The 24,637-nt window shown below is 45.5% G+C and overlaps 1 protein-coding gene across 1 annotated transcript in view; it reads right to left on the bottom strand.

Moving 5' to 3' along the window:
* Positions 1-1,130: 1,130 nt before the first annotated feature.
* The window catches only part of OSBPL11 (oxysterol binding protein like 11), a 76,686-nt gene continuing 53,179 nt past the window's right edge, over positions 1,131-24,637 (bottom strand). Inside the window, exons 9-13 of the mRNA XM_055128858.1 lie at positions 23,034-23,508; positions 19,543-19,729; positions 8,761-8,943; positions 5,968-6,121; positions 1,131-2,901 (exon numbers count right to left, since the gene is read on the bottom strand). Of these exons, the coding sequence (XP_054984833.1) occupies positions 2,836-2,901; positions 5,968-6,121; positions 8,761-8,943; positions 19,543-19,729; positions 23,034-23,508 (1,065 nt within the window). The 3' untranslated portion in view covers positions 1,131-2,835. The remainder of the gene's footprint in view (positions 2,902-5,967; positions 6,122-8,760; positions 8,944-19,542; positions 19,730-23,033; positions 23,509-24,637) is intronic.

The raw sequence follows: 24,637 nt of genomic DNA, 5'->3' as shown, positions 1-24,637 counted from the left end.
CTACCTGCTGTACTGTTTATCCAGCCCTAAAAATTCTTATTTAATTTGCTCCCTCATTTCCCCCGGAGTCCTAAAGATAATAATGTAACTTGGGGCTTTTATTTTTTAGCCACACCTAACATGCTCGGTGGTTCCTCCTGGCTCTGCACTCAGCAATCACTCCTGGTGGGCTCAGGGGACCATAAGGAATGCCGGCGATGGAACCTGGGTCAGCCGCATGCAAGGCAGGCCCCTACCCACTGGACTCTCCGGTGTCAGGGTCCTGGCCAGTAGACCCTGGCAAACTGGAGTATGATCCCCCAGCCACTGGATTTACTCCCTATAGGAGAGGGAGTGGGAAGGGGAGAAGCCTCTGCCCTGCCCCTCTGCGCACCTTGGTCACCCCACCGCCGCCACCGAGAAAGAACCACGCAGAGGGGGGAGAGTTGGAGGTCAAGCAACTCTCATTTTATTGGCTCTCACACACTGATATTTGTAGTCAAATTTCAGGGCGGCGTGGATACTATGGACACCTGGTTATCAACTCTTGACGTAAACATTCTGCTGGGCCCTTTACAGATGTTAGCTAATGATTTATGTTGCCCACTTCTCAAGGCTGGGTATGTTAGCTCAGACAAGTGGTGACTTTCAGGTTTCATCCCATTATCTCCTCTACCAGGGCGGCCTTCTGGGTGGAGTGCTGGCACAGGGCCTTAGGGCCCTTTTTGAAGAGAGCCTGCTCCTGCTTCTAAGGGCAGGGGATTTGACCAGGGTCTCAGGCTGGTTGCTGAGACCCCAACACTCCGGAACCTAGGCTTTTTTCCTTTCGGTATTTGTGCCCCATGACAACGCTGTTACTCCAAGCTCACTGTTTGGGGAGACCATGTGTTGCCAGGAACCACCCCATCTGCAGCATGCTTAGTCTGGACAGTAGCCCTTTGAGCCATCTCTGTGGCCCTGAGAGTAAGAACCTAAGAAGAAGGGACAAGGAAACGGTTCAAGACAGGGCTGTGGCTCCCCCCTTAGGAGCCCCAGGTTTAATCCCTAACACCACTGGGCTTGACACCCGCCTCCCCTGCCCCCAAAATAAGGAATTTAAAGATAAAATGTCCCTCTTAAATGAACAGGGCAATGACTCCACTAAACATAACTTCTTAAAATACAAACTTTTATTTCTATTCACAGAAACAGACAAAAACCTTATTGTTCCTTAGTTTTATTATTTTTCAATCTTTTCAACACATAAACTATACTTCATTTTGAGATTTTTCAGTGCGTTTCACAGCAAAAATGAACAAGGGAATCATTAAAATGGTTGTACGTACACCAATTGTTTTCTTATAATTTACAATTCGTTGACAAAATTGTCTTCTCTTTCATCCTATTAACCCCTTCAATAGAACACAATTAACCAGAGTACAAAGCTTAAGCTTCTTTTGATGGTGGAACAGATGCAGCCACCCACAGTGGCTGGTGAATACATTATATGATACACACTGATTGGAAGACACAGCAGAAGGGACAGAGTAAGGCACCACGCTTGAAAAATTAAGGTAGCTTGCAGTAACAAGTGCTGAGCACCCTATGTAGGTGCTCAATAAATACTTGAATGAATGATGAAAACCATAATTAGCACTATTCTCTTAATTGCCAGCAATTCTTCAATCTCAGTAAAATACTTATTTTTAAAAAATATCTGTACCTGAATGCAACTTCCTGATATCTTTTATATCCTGATAGTGTTCAATTTCATACTTAATTCAGCATTTGAGTTTCCTTGGGGAAAAAAAAAGAAACCAAGAGCCACCCCCCACCCCGCACCCATCCCATACCGTCCTTACATGCGATCACTCATGTATAGAACTCCTGAATTACTGACAAGTATGAATAGCTGTTTTAAATTCTGAACAATCAGAGGTAAGGTAAAGCATATTTATCCAGAAGGATAGCACATAATACTGGATATCAACCTATAAGTGAAAAAACAAGATAAGAAGAAGAAAGTAACCATTCGATCTTTTAATATTTGCTGTTCTTTAATGCCTCAGTTCTTCAGAAAGGCCTAAATTTTCTCATATTGACATGAACACGTTTTTATAAAGTGTCTCTTGAGTGTGATATTTAATAAAACTAGCTATTGAAAATTGTTCTGAAATCTTTCAAGTCGATGTTGTTTTCAAGTATATTAAAATGCTCAGAAGAAAAATTCTTCATGGTTATAACTCTAATTAATTTATAAACATGTTTTTAAAAGAGTCCCAACAGAGGTGGAATATGAATAAGTTCCTTGAACACATGGACGCAGTCTTTTTGAAGGAACAGAATGCCTTGTTACTACCACTAGGTTGATTTTTTTTTTTAACACTGATTTCAGGCACAATGGCTGAATCCATCTCTGGGTCATCTTCCTCCTGCTCCTCCTGTTTGTTTATAAGAGTAGTGAACACTTCAGTTACTGAGAAAAAGCAAAGCACAAATTCTGACACAGGCCTCATTTTTCACTACAAAGAAATCAAAACCTCTTTCTCACTGCTGTATATATCAGCTGCCCCCAAGCAAAAATAGGGGAATTAAACTTAGCATTAGGAGCAGGAATGGATAAAAGGTTAATCACCGAATAACTCAGGTAAAGGTTCAAGTTGACACTGCTCACAGCACACGAGCAGCTGGAGCGAGGCCCATCGTGCTTCTCCGACACTTTGGTCTTGCGCAATCCTGCAGATGTCCAGCAGCGACACTCAGGGTTACCTAGTTTTTGTCTGTGCAATCAGGAAGCAGGTCACTCAGTGCAATGACTCCATTCTGGGAGGGGGGGTAAACAGAGAAGCTCCTTTGGTGAGTCTTAGACAGTACATGTCACTCTGTTGGTTGTGAGGTTGGAATTATTTTCCAAAGGGGCTTGTGGTAAATCCAGCCATCTCCCTGAAACAAGGAGAAAATAAATCAAAGAATCAATCGTCTAATAGCTTCCGAATCAGTGACCAAAACTAGAAACAATACTTCCACTGAAATAAAATTCTGTGCTCAGATTTGACAACAGGAGCTTTTGTGCAGGGAAAAGTTCTGTGGGTTCATTTCCTGGAAGCACCAAGAAAAAAAGTCCGTGCTTGAGACATCAGACAACGCATAGCTTTGGATAAACTTAGTGAGAAGTTCAGGTCTGGGAGGAGGGATCTGTGCCCCATGAGCCTTTCCCGCTGGAAACCTCACCTGCAATGCTCTGCTGGCTGTGACAAGCACTGCAGACTGCGCGTTCCCCAAGCTCTGCCAGGCAGCGAGCTGGTGCAGCTGCAGCACTGATGTAGGGAGGCTCACGGAAGCAAGAATGGCAAGCCTGAGCTCAGGTCAGCGCTCATTGTTCACTACGGGAAACCAAATGGGAACCTCTGCTCCTTGGCTCCCCTTTCTGCTTCTGGGCTGCAGCACGGTGTTCCGGGACCACACTCAGTGCTGGAGCTTGGGCCCTGCCAGCTGCGCACAAGACAGGCCCCTCACCCACGGCACCAGCTCTACCCGTGTCTCCTCCAGTTTACTGCATATAGTTTAAAAGCCATGTTTGTGTGGTTACCCTACCTTATTCCAAAAGACTCGAGCACTAATGATCTAGCTCACAGATAAGGCCCATTTTCTAGTTTTCTAAGATAGCTCAGGCTCTCTTCTTGATAAGGCATTGTCCATGGGCTGCCGAGTGCAATGTTAGCAGTGAATCCCGATAAATCGCAAACACAGAATTCCCTAGATAAACAATCAAATTTTTCAGTGAAAAAAAAATTTTAAGAGGGACCACACCCAGCGGTGGTCAGGGCTTACTCCTGGCTCTGTGCTTAGAAATCTCTCCTGGCATGGCTGGGGGACCACATGGAGTGTGAGGGATACAAACCCAGGCGTCAGCTGCATGCAAGGCAAAAGTACCCATTGTATTATCATTCTGGTCCTTAAATTCCTTGGTAATTTGGGTAATTCCTTGCCACTGACTATAAATCCTCACTTGTCTCTATACTCAAAGTTAAGTTCAATCTATTATAAGAGCTTTTTAAAAAATTTTACTAAAGCACTGTGATTTACAAAGTTATTCATAGTTGAGTTTTAGACATAGGGGGCACATCCCCAGCGTCAGCCTCCCTCCCTCCGCCCCCTGCCCAACTGCCTCTTCACAGGCACCTTGTTCAGGTTTGCATCTCCTGGTCTGGGTCTTTAGCAGGAGCCTTCACACTGATGCACCTGAATCTCGGGCCCCTCCCTTCGTTGCTTCTCATCTTTCTCTCCTCCCTCTCACTCCATTCGGTTTTCTTTTCTTTATAATAGCTTTTAATAAAGTCCTCCTTGCTGTTTTGTAAGTGTCGGAATACACTCTCCAACAACAGCAGCCATTGGACTTATTGTGATAAATTACCTGTCTGAGAGTTCTCAGCACCTATACTATTCTCCAAAATGCCACAACCTGCCCACTAGTATGAGAATTGGAGGCCTGTCAGGTGACTGTCTCATTTCACACACGTGAAGCAATCTGTCCAGCTTCACCCAAAATAAGGTCGAGCATCTTCAGTGCACCATCTGTATATTTACCCACATTTTAATTTTCTAAATTAAATTTTAAAATGTATATATTTTTTGGTTTTGGAGCCACAACCAGTGGTGCTCAGGGCTTCCTTCTGGCTCTGTACCCAGGGGTCACTCCTGGTGGGCTCTAAGGACTGTACAGGGTGCTGGGGGTGGAAGCTAGGTCAGCTCTATGTACGGCAAGTGCCTTCCCTACCCAGTGTATTATGGCTTGGGCCCAAATTTACCAATAAGTTAGGTCAGAACACTGAGGTCACAGAGCCAGAATACACTGGACAGGTCACCTGCCTTGCATGTGGCCAACCGAGTGCAGGGTCAGGAGAAAGTGGGTGTGGCCCCAGCCCAGGGTCTGGAGTGAGTGAGGCCCCAGCCCAACCCAAACAAACAAAAACAATAACAAACAAGTCAGAGGAGCTAAATAAAACATACATTTTTTAGTCATTTTTTGAGACCCAGTTTGAGCTGGGTCTCAAACTGAACACATCTGATTTCAATACAATCTGCTATAGATAAAAGGCTTCTTTTATAAGCACAAAGCCAGAAACAGCTCCTGAGCACTGCTAGGCATGACGCCAGACCAAAACCAACAATAAGAAAACCCTCCTCCCCCACAAAAGCAAACATACTTCTAAAGTGATAAGCATATATTGAAACCATTATTATAATGGTCAAAACTTCAGAATGAACACCACCATGTCACTCTTTTTCCTTTAAATGTTGCTATTCTATTTATTTCACTGTTATTTGAGAAGATAATAAATTTCTTGAGTCTCACTTAAAATGTGGTCTCCAGGGATAGAGACATAGTTTCGGGAAGAAGATGCTTTCCTTGGTGTGGTATCACCGCCACAATTAGCTGGTCTTCATGGGGCTAGAGCATTAATACTGAGGGTAGGGCGCGTGCTTGCACATGGCCAACTGGGGTTTGATCCCTGCCACCCCATACGGTCTTCCAATGCCAGAAGTAAGTCCTGAGCACTGCTGGGTGTGGGCCACCAAAAAAAACCAAAAACCAAACCAATCCAGATCTTCAGAAGTAAAGAGTCTCAGTGAAGCACAAAGGGAAATATGTCATACAATACATATTGTATGACTATGGCTGGAGATGATGGCAGCCCTTGTGTGTACAGTTGCTTTGTCTTGCCCACACTGCTTGGGTAGTCACATAGTGCTGGAGAACCAGACTGAGAGACCCACATGCAAAGCACGTGCGCTAACCCTTAGGGGCATTGCCCCATTCCCAAATTATACTCCCAAATTATACTTTATCTGAACTGTGGCAAACTTTTCACTCTGACAAATTGTTGAGAGTATGTGGTGAGCTAGACTTTCAGAAAGACATAGAGAGAAAATTCAATGAAGACCTTTGTAAGCAAAGATTCTCGTGGAGGAGTACTGGGTTTTGGTCTGAAGACACACAGGGCATACCTCTCTGATAAAATATTTGGTTTTCCAGGCTGTGCCTGTTTCTGCCCGGTGCCTTTCTTCGGCCCTCTGGCGCTCTTCCAGGGTTCGCTTATGTTCGGTGGCCTTATCAATTTCGGATTCCCTCAGAGAGTCTGTCACATTTTTCCATAATTGTCTGAAATCAGAAAATCACTTAATATTCTTTTTTTAAAAAGCCATAACTGACATTCTAAAAACAGTAAAATGAAACACTTTAATTTCTATACCAAACCTATAAACTTCATGCTTATTGTTAGAAAAAAAAGGAAAAACCATCACACAAAGCCTAATACTATCCCATTTAAATATTTAATGTCCAGGATGCTGCGGCTAAAGGTACTTCTTTTAGGGACTGGAGTGACAGCATAGCGGGTAGGGCATTTGCACGAGACTGACCCAGGTTCAATTCCCAGCATCCTGTATATTCCCCCGAGCACCACCAGGGGTGATTCCTTAGTGCATGAGCCAAGAGTAACCCCTGTGCATCGCTGGGTGGGACCCAAAAAGCAAAAAATTTATCGGGGGACCATATGGGATGCTGGGAATCGAACCTGGGTCAAATGCCCTACCCACTGTGCTATTGCTCCAGCCCAAGGTACACTTCTTTTAAATTAAAAATAGGGCAAGACAGCTAGATTACTTCTGCTCCCAGCAAGTGCTCCAAGCCATGTCCCCAGACTGTGAACTAAGCTTTTGCCCCACGTCGGCTAAGGGGGGAAATATCCTTCCTCCTTGTTTTTTCTTCCCTCTGGGGGGAAGCATCGTGGCGTACGCCATCTTATGGATGTTTGAACAGGTATGAACTTGGTGGCTCGGGAAAAAAAAGTGTGTTTTGAACTTGAAACAGCGGGCCGCTTGGGCAGTCTTGGGCCGGGGCCGGTGCCGGCTCCGGCTCGAGCTCTGCCGAGATTCGACCCGGGTGGCCATGCGTTTGCATGGCCGCTTTGCTGCTGAACGACCAAGATCCAGAGCCAGCTAGAGTACTTCTGCTCCCAGCAAGTGCTTGCAGCCATGTCCCCAGACTGTGAACTAAGCTTTTGCTTTATGCTGCCCCAGGAAGGGAAATGATAAAATTTCCCACTTAAATCTCCATGTACTTAATTACTAAAACACAGAAATCCTAAATTCTCATTAGTGGAGAACTATTATCAAATATTTCCTTGTCAATAGGGCTGTATTTTGGGGGGATAAACTCCAAGAAGAATAGTGAGTTCTGTGTTGAAACCCCAACAACAATAGTGAGTTTTGTGTTGAAATATGGAATGTAATCAAGGTAAAGAGGAAAATGAAGTGAATTTTATCAGTTATGCAGGTGGGGGTGGGGGAGTGGGGGGGTGGGAGGTGTACTGGGTTTTGGGTTTTTTTTTTTGGTGGTGGAATATGGGCACTGGTAAAAGGACGGGTGTTTAAGCTTTGTATAACTGAGACATAAACCTGAGAACTTTGTAACTTTCCACATGGTGATTCAATAAAATAAATTAAAGGGAAAAAAAATAGGGCAAGAACAACAGTGGGTAGAGCACTTGCCTTGCATGTGGCAGACCCAGGTTCTATCCCCAGCACCTTATATAGTATCCTGAGCCCTGCCAGAAGTGATTACTGAGCCAGGATAAGCTCTGAGTACCACTGGAGGTGGCCCAAACACTTTTTAAATAATTTTTTTTTTCTTTTTGGGTCACACCCAGCGATGCTCAGGGGTTACTCCTGGCTCTGCACTCAGGAATTACTCCTGGCGGTGCTTGGGGGACCATATGGGATGCCGGGGATCAAACCCGGGTCGGCCGAGTGCCAGGCAAACATCCTACCTGCTGTGCTATTGCTCCAGCCCCTCCTTTGTTTTTAAGAGGTGTAAAAGGGAAGTTTGTGGAACGTCTCTTTCCTATCTCAAACCCAAACTTCTCTCAAAAGTGAAATTCTGTCAATGCTTTTTGGGAGATTGTATCTTCGTAACACAGAGATTCCTCTCACTCCCCTTAGAGACATAAGACTATTACCATAACACCCTTAAAGAGCATATCAGTTTATCTTCTAACTAGTGACATAAAAATGTCAATTTGCATATCCTTTCCCCCCAAAAGAGGTATTAAAATTTTGTTTTAACTTGTTTAATTTGTATTTCTTATTAATTCTAATTTTCAGTTATTTTCATTTCTTCACTAGGCTATTAATTTTTCCTATTTTGTGAACTACTTGTGTTCTTTGACCATTTTTCATTCTTTTCTTGGGGGTGGGAGCACACTTGGAGATATTCTGGGATCACTCTTGGCAGGATCCTGCCAGGGGTCAGATCTGGGTCAGCTGTCTGCAAGACAAGCACCTCACCCACTAATCTCTCTTGGGCTCCTCTTGGCACATTCTTCTCCTGGGGCACCTGTCTTTTTGTTGCTATTTATAAGTGGCTTTAGGAAGGGAATAAATAATTTCCTGCTGAACATTATTCATAGTTTCCTGGGGGGGGCCTCACGCCACACTTGGCTGTGCTCAGGGCTTGAGGGACAGTCGGAGCTGGGGTTAACTCCGGGCAGCCATGTGCCCACTGTGCTCTCTCCAGACCCTAGGCTTTTGGTTATTGGAAATGTGTGATTTTCCTAACGTGGGCAGTATTACTGTGCGAGGATGCCACGGCCAGGGCAGGTTCGAGTACCAACGCCATCCATCCTTCCCTTACAGAGGAGGCTGCACGCCCACGCAACTGACCTGAGCTATGAGCTACAGGGAGGCCTGGCGGGAGTGCCGAGCCCTGAGTCTCTCCTGGATGGACGGAAGGCGACGTACCTGGACTCGAATGGGTCCTGCTTCTCCAGCGGTCTGACTCTCTTCTTTGTCACTGCCAACTTAGTCAGGTCCACATACTTGGTCTCTCCGCTGCTGTGCGTGAACTCCAGAGCACTGTTCCACTCCCCTTGCACTCTACACACCACCGTGTTGGTGAGGGTGTGCTTCACCTCTCCCGTGACCCTGTTACGGACAGGAAAGACAGGATACCCAGCTGATTTTGGGTGTTATCTATTTAAAAGTCTGGGGTCCCTATATTTGAAATTCTAGATCTATATAAATCTGTACAAAGGCACATAAGTCAACTTCTATTGTTTTTGTTTAATTTCGATGCTGGGGGGCTACTCCTGGCTCTGCACTCAGGTCAGGAATAACTCCTGCAGTGCTTAGGGGCCATATGAGTTGTTGGGGATCAAACCCAGATCTGCTGCGTGCAAGGCAAATGCCCTCCTAACTGTACTATCGCTCTAGCCCTCCAACTTTTAAACTGAATATAGAAACCAGAAAACTCAGAAAGGGAAGGGGTTGATATCAAGAATACACAAGGCACTGGTTGAACTCCACAAGAAGAAAACATCCAATCCCATCAGAAAATGGGGCGATGAAATGAACAGAAATTTTCTCAAAGAAGAAATCCGAATGGCTAAAAGGCATGATGAGAAAATACTCTACATCACTAATCATCAGGGAGATGCAGATCAAAACAACAATGAGATATCCTCTCACACCACAGAGACTGGCCCACATCCAAGAGAACAAAAGCAACCAGTGTTGGCATGGATGTGGGGAGAAAGGGACTCTTCTTCACTGCTGGTGGGAATGCCAAATGGTTCAGCCCTTTTGGAAAACAGTATGAACAACTCTCAAAAAATCAGAAATTGAACTCCCATTTGACCCAGCAATACCACTCTGGGAATATATCCCAGAGAGGCAAAAAAGTATAGCAGAAAAGACATCTGCACGTGTGTATTCATTGCTGCACTGTTTACAATAGCCAAAATCTGGAAAAAACCCGAGTGCCCAAGAACAAATGACTGGTTAAAGAAACATTGGTACACCTACACAATGGAATACTATGCAGCTGTTAGAAAAGATGAAGTCATGAAATTTGCATATAAGTGGATCAACATGGAAAGTATCATGTTAAGTGAAATGAGTCAGAAAGAGAGGGAGAGACATAGAAAGATTGCACTCATCTGTGGAATATAAAGTAACAGAATCGAAGACTAACACCCAAGAATAGTGGAGATAAGGACCAGGAGAGGTTTGCTCCATGGCTTGGAAGCCAGCCTCAAATGCTGGGGGAAAAGGCAGCTCAGATAGAAAAGGGAACACCAAGTAAATGGTATTTGGAGGAACAGCTTGGGTTGGGAGATGCGAACCGAATGTAGACTACAGATCGAACACAATGGCCACTCAATGCCTCTAGTGCAAACTAGAACACCCAAAAGGAGAGAGAACAAAAGGGAATGCCCTGCCACAGAGGCAGGGTGGGGTGGGGGGAAGGGAGTAGGGATAGGGGAGGGATACTGGGATCATTGGTTGTGGAGAATGGGCACTGGTGGAGGGATGGGCACTTGATCACTGCATGACTGAAACACAAGCATGAAAGTTTGTAAATCTGTAACTGTATCCCACGATGATTCACTAATAAAAAAATTAAAAAAATTTTTTTTAAAAAAAAGGAAGAGAGGGACAGGCATAGAAAGATTGTACTCATCTGTGGAACATAAAGTAACAGAATAGGAGACTAACACCCAAGAGTAGCAAGAGTAGTAGAGATAAGGACCAGGAGGTTTGCTCCACGGCTTGGAAGCCGGCCTCACATGCTAGGGGGGAAAGGCAGCTCAGATAGAGAAGGGAACTCCAGGTAAACGATGTTGGGAGGACCCATTCGGGTTGAAAGAATCGTGCCAAAAGTAGACTACAGACCGAACACGATGGCCACTCAATACCTCTATTGCAAACTACAACACCCCAAAGGAGAGAGAACAAAAGGGAATGCCCTGCCACAGAGGTGGGGTTGGGTGGTGGGGGGTGGGGTGGGAGTGGTGGGAGGGATACTGGGATCATTGGTGGGGGAGAATGGGCACTTGTGGAGGGATGTGTAAACAATCACTGTATGACTGTAATGCAAACACGAAAGTTCGCAAGTTTGTAACTGTACCCCACGGTGATTCACTAATAAAAAATTAAATTAAATTAAATTTTTAAAAAAGAAAGAAAAAATCAGAAAGAGGTAGAAATACAGACAAGACAGATTTTTTTAAATTTTCAAATTAATGGGTTCAAACTCAGTGGGTTGAAGTATATACAGTCAGGAGCCCTGGGTTTAACTCCCCGCACTCAGGCTCCAAGTGGGAGTAACATACACAGACACAGCTTATAGGGAGGCTGGAAAGGAGACAAACCCAATGACTTCCGTTTATCTTTGATGAAGGAGATCAAACGTAGATCTCATTTATATGAGACTAGAACTTTTGAGTTAAGGATCAGGACCAGGACTAATTACTTTCAACGTATTTTACATTCAGTGTAGAATATAACAACACGGTCAGATCAGACAAAAAATCAGAACTCCGAAGACAACGCTTTAAGGTTAGGGTATACTCAAAAGAGACTATCAAGGGACAAAGCCCAGAGGCTCAAGAGATCAGCCAGGCCAAACTCCGGAAACAAACCAAGTGCAAGAACAGGTGAGGGGTAAGGACGCTGTGGTACATCTCCACGATGGACTACTACTTGGCCATAAGGAAGATGCCATCATGTGGTCTGCTGCTCCATGGAGGGTCAAAAGAGTACCTGCTGAGTGAAGCGAGTCAAAGGGCGAGGGACAGGGGCAGACAGAATGATCTCTCTCAGGTGCGGGGTACAGAGAGACAGAGTAGGGACAGCAACTGCCCGAGGCAGCAAACGGAGACAGCCACGGAGAGCTGGTCTGCAGCGGGAAGGCTGCCACTGTGGCAGAGACAGGGCAGGGCAGGCGCCCCGTGACATGATGGAGGGCAGCGGTCACTCCGGATGAGGACTGGTGCTGAGAAGAGGCAAAGTGACATACACCACACCCTCCCGGGAACAGTACTGTAAAAAACCACGGTGTCTAAAAGGAGGGGAAGAGACAAAGTAGTGCCTGCCACGAGGCTGGCGTAGGAACGGGAGGGAAATGGGGACACAAAAGGGAGGTGGCAGAGGGGAAGACACTGCTAGAGCACTGTGAGCCTGAAGCTCAGTCATAAGTGACTGTAATTCATTTAAAAAATTGCTTGTAATCACCTAGAAATCCCAAGCATTTTTTATATGAGAAAATAACCAAGGGCCTGGGAATCAGGTGAATTAGAAAGTCCAGTTTCGAAAGAAAAGACAAAGGTCAATGCAAAGGTGTGAGAGGCAAACTGCAGAGCCAATTAGGTCTTGTTTAACTGTAGCCCTCAGTTAAGAGAAACTGCGCCTGCCATCAGCCTGGTGACAGTGTGGGCGGGGACTCTATGCTTCTGAGAAGAAATCTGAACAACAGCCTATTTATTTTCTGGTTTTTTTTTTTGGGGGGGGGGAAGGGAAATGCTGGGGATCAAACCCAGGGCCTTACACATGCAAAGAAGGTGCTCTACAACTGATCGGAGGCCCCAGCCAAGAATTTTTTGTGTCCATACTTTCCTCTGTTCCCACTTGCCAACAATATTCCCTTCCTCAAAAATTTCTAGCCAAACAGGATGTAGGATGACACTGGACGTCTTGTCCACTCGCATCTACCTGGAATGATCACTCTAGGGACCCTGGAACTCTCTGGGTTTCCACATAGCCAGTCTCTCAAGTTACTATGGACAAACGGGTCCCCGGTCTCTGTCCACGCACACTGGGCTCCGACAGCTCACAGCAAGAGCGGCCTGGAGAGAGCTGACACAGGCAATAGGAGTCCCACGAGCTATGGTAAGGTCATGAGGAACTCGCACGGAGAAGGGCTTGCCTCACTGGCTCCGAACAGTCTTCACAGCACTCCGATGTCGGGTGAAAGGATTTCCGCACTCAGGGCCGGCCTGGCCTCTGGACCCTGGTCTGTGGGAAAGTGACCCCAGGTGTGTGTGAATACCTGAATGTCTAAGTCTGTAGCTCTGGTGTAGCGTAGCATGATGTGGGGCTATGCCACAGCATTGTTCTGGCTCACTCTTGTTCACTTACCATAAGACTATTTTTGACTATTTCATATGCTTTTCCTACAAAAGCTTTTTTTCAAAGATAGGGTCCTATATTTTAATACTGGACCAAAAAAAAACTGTAAAGGCAAAGCTAATCTTTTCTATACCTCCGGTGTGCAGGAATGTCTCGTGATGTGTGCGTTCACCCACATAAATGAAATCATTACCACAGGTGGAAACGTGGGAAATGGGAGCAGGAGATAAGCAAGGGCATGGGGAACTGTTTAGTGGACTGGCCTGGATATATCAGAGACGGTTACGGAAAATGAGGGCGCAAGCGAAGACACATGGAAGATGACACACAGGAAGCGCAGACAGCAGATAAGGTATCCGCTGCAGGCAGACAGTGGTGAAAAGCAGGCTATGCCGAGGAGGCGGCACGGCCACTGACTAATGAAGGCACGGAGGAAGGCCTTGCTTATGATGCTCCATGCAACTAAAGAGAAAAAATAAAACAGGGAATCCTGGTTTTCTCTCTTTTTTTTTTTTTTGGTGGTTTCTGAAGGATCACTTCTGCTGGGCTTGGGGGTCATACATGGTGCCGGGGAATCAAAAATTCCATTTCTAATATGAATCTTTAAGAAATTAGGTGAAATCTTGTTTGCATTTGTTGGGGGGGGGCACCACACTTGATGGTGTTCATGGCTACTCCTGCCGACTTCTTGTTTTTTTTTTGTTTGTTTGTTTTTTTGGGGGGAGTGTGGGGTGGGGCCACATCCAGCAGTGCTCAGAGTCTACCCAGCTCTGCCCCCAGCAGAGCATACACACAGGGCTGAACACTGCACTGGAGACTTTAGCAGCGTATGAAGGCAAGTACCTGACTCCTTGCACTATATCTCTGATCTCCTAGGAGACATGGGCTTTAAGGGAAATCAGAATGAAAAATAAGGAAACTTGAAGTCAATTGAAAACTTCCTTTAGGAGTTATACAGGCGCCCAGCAGATGGCTCAGAGAGTCAGACGGGTACTGAGCACGCAGGAGGGTCTCAGAGAGTCAGACAGGTACTGAGCACGCAGGAGAGTCTCAGAGAGTCAGATGGGTACTGAGCATGCAAGAGTCTCAGAGTCAGATGGGTACTGAGTACAAAGGAGGGCAGGGGTCCACGCACCCCACTTCCTCTTAAGCACTTCCAGAGGCAGTCCCCTCAACCCACCTGAGTACTGTGCCCCACCCCCAAACAGACAAAAATTAAGAGAATGTCTGTGTGGAAGCAGAGAGGAGAGATGATGCAAGATGCATACTAAAGGAACATTTAGTCCCCACTAACAAGATCTAACGCCTGCGACCTACGAACAGGTCGAGTATAGAGACAGGAAGTAAAAGCTTCAGAGAAGTAATGTGGCAAACATTATGCAATGACCACCAAAAACTAAAAGCAGGATGTTTATCTGAGGCTATCAGGAATCTTAAGAAGCCTAAATGTCAAGTCTTGGCGCTTCGGCAGTGCCTGTTTCTAGATGCTTCCTCAGGAGCCCAGCCACCCGGAGAAGCAGCCAGTCCTGCCTCTGCCTGGGAGTGACCCAGAGCCCACAAGGCCCCAGGTCCCACCCACAGGAAGGAAGCACATGCCAGCAGTCACGCCCACCGAGAGTTGAAACTCCAGACGCTAAGCCGAGGCTTGTAGCTCGAGGAGTTTACCCCCAGCCAGGGAAAGCGGGAAAAGCAAAGTTCCCTCAGAGGCCTCTCCAGCCCTGACCTGAACTGTGCTGAATGCGGCTCTCCGCCGAGATGTGACTCAAGTGGCTGCACGTGTGCAGACTCTCTGTTGCTGAATGACCATGATCCCGGGGGCCACCTATCTACTTTTGGTACCAGCAGCTTCTTCCAGAAATGTCTCTAGACTGTGAACTAAGCCACGGCCCCATGCCGCCCCAGGAGGGAAAAGGTTTTTCTCTCTTTTTTCTCTCTCGGCTTTTCCTTTCCGAAGTTGGGGGGGGGGGGACACGACGGTAGCAGCAGTGGTGTGGTGACTGCCATCTTATGCCACCACTAAAGAGAGGTACAAGCTTGCAATGATGCAATTTCTGGCAGAAATTTCCCTGGACTTAATTACTAACATACTAAAATACAGAAATCCAAAACCTGATATCTCTTCATTCTCAGCAATGGAAAACAAATTATCAAATGCTTCCTTTTCAGCAGGTCTGATTTTTTTGGGGGGAAACTCCAAACAATAATAATGAATTTTTTGTTGAAATATTGGATGTAATCAAAGTAAAGAGAAAGTAAAGTGAAAATTATCAGCTACACAGGTGGGGGGGTGAGAGGGGAGGTATACTGGGGTTCTTGGTGGTGGAACATGTGCACTGGTAAAGGGATGGGTGTTCAATCATTGTATAACTGAGACTTAAGCCTGAAAGCTTTATAACTTTCCACATGGTGATTCAATTAAAAAAAAAAAAAGGCCGAATGCATACTGGTCTCCCTACTAATGTGCCTTCGAGGCCCCCTCCTTCATCTGTCACCAGACTTTAGATCCCTCTTTTCTTTTTTTCTGTTTTTTTTGGGGGGGGGTCACACCCAGCAATGCACAGGGGTTATTCCTGGCTTTGCACTCAGGAAATCACTCCTGGTGGTGCTTGGGGGACCATATAGAATGCTAGAAATTGAACCCAGGCCAGCTGCATGCAAGGCAAACGCCCTACCTGCTCTGCTATCACTCCAGCCCCTAGATCCATCTTTTCAGCTACACCTGGTGGTGCTCAGGGATCACTCCTAGAGGTTTGCGGCCCATGGGGTGCTGGACATTGAATCCAGGTCGGCTGCCCTGCCCAGTGGCTTCTCCAGCCATGCTCCCCGATCTCCAGAGCCTGAGAGATCCGAGGGGGCAGTGCTGCCCATGCCTATGTGCTTAGATGGGAACAGTGAGACAGGCTGGAGCTTGGCAATGTCACCAACAGGCAGAGCTCGAGCCCTGGGGCACTGCAGGTACTTCATCAGAAAGGGGAGTACTACTGAATACAGCGGGACCGAGACACTGAAGAGCGTCTCTCAGACATAAACTTGAAAACAGCAAGGAGTGCCGGAGAGAGAGGAGGCTCGCTAAGGCAGCCTGACACAGTCTTCTAGACTTCCCACCACACCCAAAGCCCCCAGGCTCCTCCTGGCTCTGGATCTGGGGGTCACTCGGTGGGGCTTGGGGACCAACTGGGTAGACTGAGTGCCAGGCAAGTGCCTCAGCCCCTGTGCCATCTTCCTGCCCTTAAGGTCCAGGTTTAAACACCAGTAGGAGTGTAGAGCTCATGCCTGTATGTGTGTGTGTCCTGGACCTGAGCCCAAAGAACACTGAAGGGGAGCTTAATATCCCATTGAAAATCTCTGCAGGATATTTGCAGCAAGAAACAAGATAAATGTTATGGTTAGGTAAAGTCTGGGGAATGAATTCTGAGTCTCCATATTTAAACAGTGCTGGCAAATACATCGTTACTATTTATGCTTGTTAATATAAATGAAGTTAAAGTCCTTAAATTTTCACATATTTGCATATATGGCGAAATTAGCATAAACCAAGTGAATTTTACATATCATTTGTGTGAGTGTATTTATAAATCAAGTTTCTGCAATATAAGGTTTTAAAATTAGAAGGACCACAGGGATACACAAAAGGGTGGGATGCATACTTGGCATGCCACAGTCTCAGGTACAATCCCTGGCACCTCACAACCTCCTGGACACCACTGAGAGTATCCTGAGAAGCTCCTTGCACCCCGTAAAATCAACTAGAATAACTCTATAGTTAAGCATTCAAAAGAAGAAAATTCTGAACAAGCAAGAGAGCAAACATTATGTATATTAAGTATAGATTTAACTGAAGACTAGCAGAGAGTTCACGTGTAGAAAGACAAATGCATGGGGATTAGCCCTTCAAGTTTCCTATTTCTCTGAAGTAGAGACTGAATATTATAAAGAACCTTCTAGATCATAACGAGAAGTTCCTACTCATAACTCAACATTAGCTCAATACATAAAAACTCACACTGATAGGAATTCTCCAAGAAGAATTTTACCTCTTAATTGACAGAAGAAACCTCACAGTGGAGAGAAACATTAGGGTGAATAATCATGACTTTAAAAAACCCTAGTCATTATTCATATGAAGACACAGGAGAACCCACACTACGGAGAACCCACACCTTTCCTTCACATCCTGCGCCATCTTCCTTTCAGACCGTTCATGCGTGAGAGAAAAAATAGCGGAGAAAAATCTTATGGAGACAACCAGTGTGTGAGGCATTTCTCCCTGAGGTGCACTCCCTACCAATACTCAACATCTGTCTGAAGAGAAATTGCACGAAAGTGACCAGGAGGGACAGCCCTCAGTCGATACTCAAACCAAACAACAAAAGAATTCACAAAGGAGAAAAATCCTACAAGGGCAGTGATCGTGGACAAGATTTCAGAGCTCTTTCTTAAATAATACACGAGCACTCACACTGATTCAACCTATGTGCAATCAATAAGGGAGATTTGACTTTTTTTGTCTTCAGGCTAAACTAAGAAAATTTTAATAGTTGCAAAACACTGAAAATAGAATGAATGTGGTCAATACTTCACTCAGGAGTCAGTGCCAGAAACTCCTAGAGGACAATATTATTTCTATCAATGTGCAAGAGATTCCCACTGGAACTCTGAAATTCTGCTTTGAGTCAATCAATGTACAGAAGGCCAATCAGAGCAGGAAATATATGCACAAAATGAATATGGAGATGTCCTTAAGAAAAGAAAGTCTCTTAATGAGTACCAGAAAAGTCATATAGAAGACACAAACAAAATGAAGAGTGTGGCAATATCCATGATTCACTAAACCACTTGCAAATTATGTGCATACCTGGATAATCTACTTCGGAGAATACCACTTTGAATACAATTAATAAAAAGTCTTTAGTGACTAACTCTACCTTAAAGACAAAAGCTCTCCCCGAGAGATTTCTATACACAGGACCAATATAAGCTGCCTACCTTGCCCCCCACAGACCCCAATTTGATCCTGACACTACCAGGCACCAGGAATAAAGCCTGAGCACTGGTGTTGGCCTACGCCGCGCTACTCTCCATGGCCCTGCCTTAGAGGGGAACAGCCACTAGGGGGCTGCGTCTGACAGTGAAGCACACGTCAGGGTGCCCAAGACCCGAGTTCAATCCCCTGCACCACAGACGGAGACTGTTTCAACCAGAAAAAAGGTCATCCTTTCCTCTAATAGTTCATCACTGCTGATGGCTTACTGAGGTATAATTAATATAAAAAAATACTGTTTTGGTTTTTTTTTTGCTTTTTGGGTCACACCTGGCTTTTTTGCTTTTTGGGTCACACACTCAGGGGACCAAATGGGATGCTGGGAATCGAACCCGGGTTGGCCGCGTGCAAGGCAAACGCCCTACCCACTGTGCTCCAACTCCCAAAAAATACTCATTTTTAAGTATATATTATGCTATCAGTAATGACTTTTCTATATTTCCATTATCTTTTGTTCTCTGATACGGCTCACTTTCTGTCTTTATGGAGTTACTATGAACTGTCTTATCAGGACTGGATACCAAGAGGATGAGCCGGCAGGCATGTCACAAAGGGATTTATGAACCAGTAAATCCTCGCTTGGTGATTTCTAAAGTTTTTTCTAATTGCAAGGTTTGAAGCCGGTGATTACTATGAGAGGGGTAAGTGTTCAGGGATGATTCTGAGCTGCGTGTTCAGGAGTGACCTTGGGGTAGAACTGGGGTGGCTACATGCAAGGTAAGCACCTTGCTCCCTATACCATCTCTCCAGACCTGAATTCCTTTTCGTCTAATTAATCAATTAATTTTGCTTTAGGGTGACACACCTTCTCTAGGCTTGGATGTGGGATCCAAACTGGGTCCTCCTGCATGTAGAGCAAGTCTTCTAGCCCCGGAAGCCAAATCTCCAGTCCCCTGAATTGCTTCTTTGGGTTTCTGTTTTTGGGCCACACCTGGCAATACTCATGGGTTACTTACTCCTGGCTCTGTACTCAAGAATCACTCTTGGTAGTGCTTGGGAGACCAAATGTAATGCCAGGGATGGGACTCGGGCCAGCGGCATAAGGCAAGTGCCCGACCCACTGTGCTCTCTCCAACCTCCCTGAATTACTTTAAAAGACAGAATTGGGCCAGATACTGCATATTCATTTGTTAGCAATCCTACTCTACATCTGGCTAGACACTTAATCACAAAAAAATGTATGAAAGTGGCTAGATATGCCACTACTTTTCAACCACATTATGATTTCCAGAAAGCTCTGAAACATGCCAAACAAAAGAGAAACGTGAATAAAAATCTAACATAAAAAAAGGCAGAGGCAGAATAAGAAGTTAGAATACAAGATCAAGCTGATGAATTAAGTCAGGTGTAATTAAGATGAATTAAGTCATGCATCTTTTTTTTTTTTTTTTTTGCTTTTTGGGTCACACCCAGCGATGCTCAGGGGTTACTCCTGGCTTTGCACTCAGGAATTGCTCCTGGCAGTGCTTGGGGGACCATATGGGATGCCGGGGATCGAACCCGGGTCGGCTGTGTGCAAGGCAAACGCCCCACCCGCTGTGCCATCGCTCCGGCCCCAAGTCATGCATCTTTACCTGTGCAGTTTGCCACCATAAAATGGCTTAGTATGAAAAGTGATGCTGGCTGAATATCCAGATTTTGCACAGTTGACACTGACTTTGCCACCCAGTTCTACCCAAGGAACAGTTAGAATCGACCGAGCATAGGCACAAGGCAGAGAAAATGTATACTCTTCTCCATGTTCCAGCAGACTCAGGGTACCTATATGGGAACAAATGAAGTTACTATATTTTAAAAACAGCAATGACAACTTCGTATTGTTTACTTTGGTTCAATTTGCTTCTTCTCTAAAACAACATCTTAATTTTCCCTTAGCTTTGGAAAAAACTGACATTTCTTATAAATGCATTTGAGAACATTTTCAGGTAATAATGGATCAAGGTTATTTTCATGGTGATTGTACTATGCCTTTGGAGCTCAGGCAACCTGAAAATTCTGCTGGGAAACAGTCCAAGCTCTCTCTAATGCTCCTGAAACTATAGTAACTCCTAAGTCAGAGTTTAAGGCCGTACCACATCATCTCATGTTTAGAACAAACTATAAATATAAAAGTTTTTTCAGCAGCTTGAGAATAATACATGTCAAATGTTAGAGTGCAGGCTGTAATCTCAGAAAGTGTAATTCTTAAAAATAGTTTTCTCTCTATTCTGTTTTTAAAGGCACACACATTATACATGTATGTTTAGAGTGTGTGTGTGTGTGTGTGTGTTTAAAAAGGTGACTCCGTGGGCTTGGAGACTCCAAAGGCATGTGCTCTGCATGCTGGAGACCTGGACTCTACTCTCAGCACCAACATGTCCCATGGGCACATCTGAGAGTGACCCTCACTCAAACAAAGAGCCTGGAGTAGCCCCTGTGCACCACAAGAAATAATGCCCCGAACAGAAATTCTATGATAAAACTGTGGAGATATATATTTCTGGAATGTTAAAGGTGAAGTTACAAGAGAGCAAAGTGATGATTTTCAGCAAAAAATATTCTGACAAATGTGGTTCCACATTATGTGATGCTAATTGTAGATGGATCTAAGGCACAAAGAAAAAGGTCTGGCATATCGGGGCTGCAGTGACAGCATCTCAGGATATTTTGTTTTGGGCGCATACTGGCTGTGCTCAAAACCCACTCCGGGCTCCTCGTGCCCCACGGTCACGCCGAGAGATGTGCAGGACCAGAGCTGGGACCGGGGCTGTGTGCTCCAGGTCCAGGTCGGCTGTGCTACCCACTCTTACTACCTTTTGGACCCAGTAAAGCTATCTTTAAAAATGAAGTACAGGGGCTGGAGCGATAGCACAGCGGGTAGGGCATTTGCCTTGCACGCAACCGACCCGGGTTCGATCCCCAGCATCCCATATGGTCCCCTGAGCACCGCCAGGGATAATTCCTGAGTGCAGAGCCAGGTGTGACCCAAAAAGCAAAAAAAAAAAAAAAAAAAGAAGTATAGATGAAAGGATCATGGGTAAGGCACTTGCCCTGCACAGGCCAACTCTGTTACATCACTGGCACTGCAGAGTCCCTGAGCCCTGTGATCCCTGAGCACAAAGCCATGAATAAGTCCTGAACACGGTTAGGTGTGGCCTAATCCCTCCCTTGCCAACTTGAAATATAAAAATTAAAAAGTGAACAGCCTATACCAAGTAAGAGATACACAGGCTGCAGGAACAAGCTAGCTCCAGCCGCTCCCCAGCAAGCACACCGAGCAGGGTATGAGCTGCTGGCTGAGCTCCTGTGTCACTCACCAGGGTGGGCTGGCGGCGCTGACCGCCAGGCTCACACCCACACTCAGGGCCTGTCTGGTCACACTTGCTGGTGCTTACGTTACCCAGAACTGAGCCAGGCCAATGCGTATGCGAGGTATGTGCTCCTGGCCCTCAGTACTAATACAGCTTCCTTTATATTGTTCTTTTCATTGGACGGGGTCTGGGGGAGGGAGACGGTTAAGCACACCCCTGAGCACACCCCTGCTGATGCTTCTGAGTCATCCAGTCTATGTTGCAAGACCCGAGTGGCTCTGGGGACGGACCTGGTGCTTCCCCACACAGAGCACGCACCCGGGCCCAAGCCACCTCCCCAGAGCCTGGACACTGCTGTTTGTTTTGTCTGGTGGTGCTTAGGGATCACCCCTGGAAAGTGGGGGTAATCACAGGCAGGTGGGCTGTGTGTGAGGCGGGAGTTTGAGACTCCGCCCTCTCTTTGGCCCCAGCACTATTCTCAATGCTCATAAAGGCAAGATTCACGGTATTTTAATGCAATTTTCAGGGTAAGCAAAGAGACTAAAAATCAAACCAAAGTAGCATATTTTACCTAAGGCAATACCAGTTATTACTATTACAAAGTACAATAAGAAATAAGTGACTGAGCTATTTTATATGGGCATGGTTCTTGCTGAAATGTAAGACATATATTCTTGAATATATATATATAAACATATATATACACACACACACACATATATATATATATATATATTTTTTTTTTTTTTTGCTTTTCGGGTCACACCCAGCGATGCACAGGGGTTACTCCTGGCTCTGCACTCAGGGGTTACTCCTGGCTCTGCACTCAGGAATTACTCCTGGCAGTGCTGGGGTATCATATAGGATGCTGGGAATCAAACCCGGGTCAGCCTCGTGCAAGGCAAACGCCCTACCCGCTGTGCTATCACTCCAGCCCCAAATAAATCGCTATTTTTCTAAAGATGAAAATAAACGTGGGCCCGAAGAACAGTACAGTAGGTAGGGTGCTTCTTTTTCATGCAGGTGACCTGGGTTTGATTTCTGGTACACAGTTTTTATGAAAATTGTTTGGGGGTCACACCCACAGTACTTGGGGGTTGCTCCTGGCAGTGCTCAGGGGACGATATATGGTGCCAGAGATTGAATTAGGGTCGACTATGTCAAGGCAAGTACCTTAATACCTGCATATCTCTCCAGCCCTGAAATGGTAGTTTTCACTTTGCCATTATTTTTTTATTTTTTACAACAATTTATGTTGGGAAATTTTTTTGTTGTTCTTGATTTATTTTTGTATTTTTTCCATGAGCCAGAGAGGTAGCTGGATGAGCATTAGTGCGTGTCTACATGCAGGAGGCCTGGTGTGGTCCCTGGCACCACAGAGGCACACTAAGATCTGCCAGGAGCAACCCCAGGCATTGTGGGTATGGCCCCAAACAGTTTTTCCATAATTTTCCTGAATTAGGAGAAATGTTTGTTAACATGAAGTTTTTCTAAATTGGGGCCCCATGTGGTACTGGAAGCGCCGTGACACTAACCCCTGTACTGCTTCTCCAGGGCCTTGCATTTCCGAGTATTTTGTGACTATCATACGGGTAGCACAGGGAGTAAATACTTGCTTGCGCATGGCCAGCCTGGGTTGGATCCCCAGCACCACTGGTTCTCTGCACACTGCCAGGGCACCAGCCGAGCACAGAGCCAGGAGTAGCTCTTAGGCACCACTGGCTGTTACGCCCCAAACAAACAAAAATAATGATAATAATAACTTTTCTACTTACCTTCTCCGACCATTGTCACACCTATCGACATGCCTAAGAACTTGCTCTTGGTCCAGACATGAGCGTTGACACACATCTGCTTCTCTGCACATTCTGCATAGAATCCTGAGACTGGAGGGTGATGGGAAACCTGCTCGGCAACAAATCTGATGGTGTAACAGTCCGAGCCCGCCTGGCTCAAAGCCTCCTCTGACAGAGGGGGAACGCTGCTGGTGACATTGGGTGCTACCTCGCTCCGGGGCACCCTCCAGGAGCAGTGAAACGTCTCTCCAATGATAGGATTGTATGGTTTCTTAGCAATGGCTCCTTTCCGGCCTTCGTGAAAGGAGGTCAGGTAGTACTCAACAAACCGAATCATTCTGCTCTCAGCAGTGGCGCCGTTAGTGATGGCTATGAACAGGTCCGGGTGAGACATGAAGTCTGCGTACATTTCCAGCAAGGAGCGCTTCTCTAGGATAAAAGTGGGAAGCACCACCTGAAACAGCAACACAGTATGAATCGAAGAGTAAATTTTGAACTGACGCATACATTTGTAGACAACTATTCTTATCTCTGAAAATATTTCACTTCAGGGGAAGTGGAAATAGAGTCACAAAAGAAATGCATTCAGTCTCACAGAAAAAGTAAGCATGCTTAAAATGAAAGAGATATGCCCTAGTGATTAAGATTAGACACCAATATAAGGTGTCAAAGAGGGTCAGAGAGATGGGCCAGGGAGACGGGGCTAGGGGCTTGCCTTGCATCTGGACACACCACATATGGTCTTCTGAGCACTGCCAGGAGTGATCCCTGAGCACTGCTGGGTGTGACCCAAAATATAAACAAACACCGACAGACAGACAGACACACACACAAAACAGTTTCCGTTTTTGTTGTTTGGGGGCCAGATGCTATGCCGCTCAGGGCTCACTCCTCGCAGGGGTGCAGGGACCATATGCTGTGCCAGGGATCGACCCACAGTCTGCAGGGTGCAAGGCAAGGGTCTTAACACCAACCTCTAAGCACTCTCCTCCCCCCTCGCAGGGTTTCCTATACAGATTCTATGTATAGAAATCTCTTCAGGGAGAGAGATTTACGTCCTAAGGTCTTTAATGAAGAGTTAGCTACTAAACATTCTATTTTATTCATGGTATTCAAGGCAAGCAACAAATAAAGTAATATAACCCTTAAAATCCTTGAACTATCTAGTCTCATGACTTTAACCAATTTTATAACTAATATTTTTCCCTGAACAACTAATATGAAAATATTTCTCTTTCTTAGCTTTCTAGGTCATAATTGGCGATGGGGTTACTCCTGGCTCTGCACTCAGGAATTACTCCTGGCGGCGTTCGGGGGACCATATGGGATTCTGGGGATCGAACCTGGGTCGGCTGCGTGCAAGGCAAACACCCTACCCACTGTACTATTGCGCTAGCCCCCTGAAAATATTTCTATAACAGAAATTATAGCCAGCTTAAATACTAAAATTAGATGAAAATAGTTTATTAATTCAGAAAATGTCTGGTAGTATCTTTTAATTCAATCTGCTTATTTTAAAGACTTTTGTATAATGAGTTAATCTAAGTAAAGAAAAAAGTTTTCTTAGATTTTGAAATATGTTA

This window comes from Sorex araneus, chromosome 2 (genome assembly GCF_027595985.1).
Source record: "Sorex araneus isolate mSorAra2 chromosome 2, mSorAra2.pri, whole genome shotgun sequence".
NCBI lineage: Eukaryota > Metazoa > Chordata > Mammalia > Eulipotyphla > Soricidae > Sorex > Sorex araneus.
This window is presented reverse-complemented; position numbering and strand designations above follow the sequence as displayed.